General features: G+C 73.9%; 1 protein-coding gene across 1 annotated transcript in view; it reads right to left on the bottom strand.

Annotated features, from left to right (window-relative positions):
• Nucleotides 1-249, bottom strand: part of SZT2 (SZT2 subunit of KICSTOR complex) — a 62,036-nt gene that overhangs the window by 60,622 nt on the left and 1,165 nt on the right. The window contains exon 2 of the mRNA XM_035893547.1: nucleotides 53-178. Within this exon, the coding sequence (XP_035749440.1) occupies nucleotides 53-178 (126 nt within the window). The remainder of the gene's footprint in view (nucleotides 1-52; nucleotides 179-249) is intronic.

The following is a 249-nucleotide window of genomic DNA, read 5'->3' on the forward strand; positions in this document are numbered from 1 at the left end:
CGTGCCGCATCGGGCCGCGGGGAGCCCTCCCAGCCCCGGGGCACCAGCTCACCAGCTCCGGCTCGGGCACGGCCCAGATGACCTGGTGGAGCCGGCTGAGGACCCAGGCAAGGCGCACGTTGCGGGAGATGCGATAGTCCTTCTTCATCAGGAGGAACACATGCCCGGCCTCCTCCACCTGCGGCGGGAGCACAGCGCGGCCCAGGTCACCCCGGCACTCGGCGGGCACCCCGGGAGGGGACCCCGGCC

This window comes from Egretta garzetta, unplaced genomic scaffold, assembly GCF_000687185.1.
Source record: "Egretta garzetta isolate BGI_Z169 unplaced genomic scaffold, ASM68718v1 scaffold75, whole genome shotgun sequence".
NCBI classification, from domain to species: Eukaryota; Metazoa; Chordata; class Aves; order Pelecaniformes; family Ardeidae; genus Egretta; species Egretta garzetta.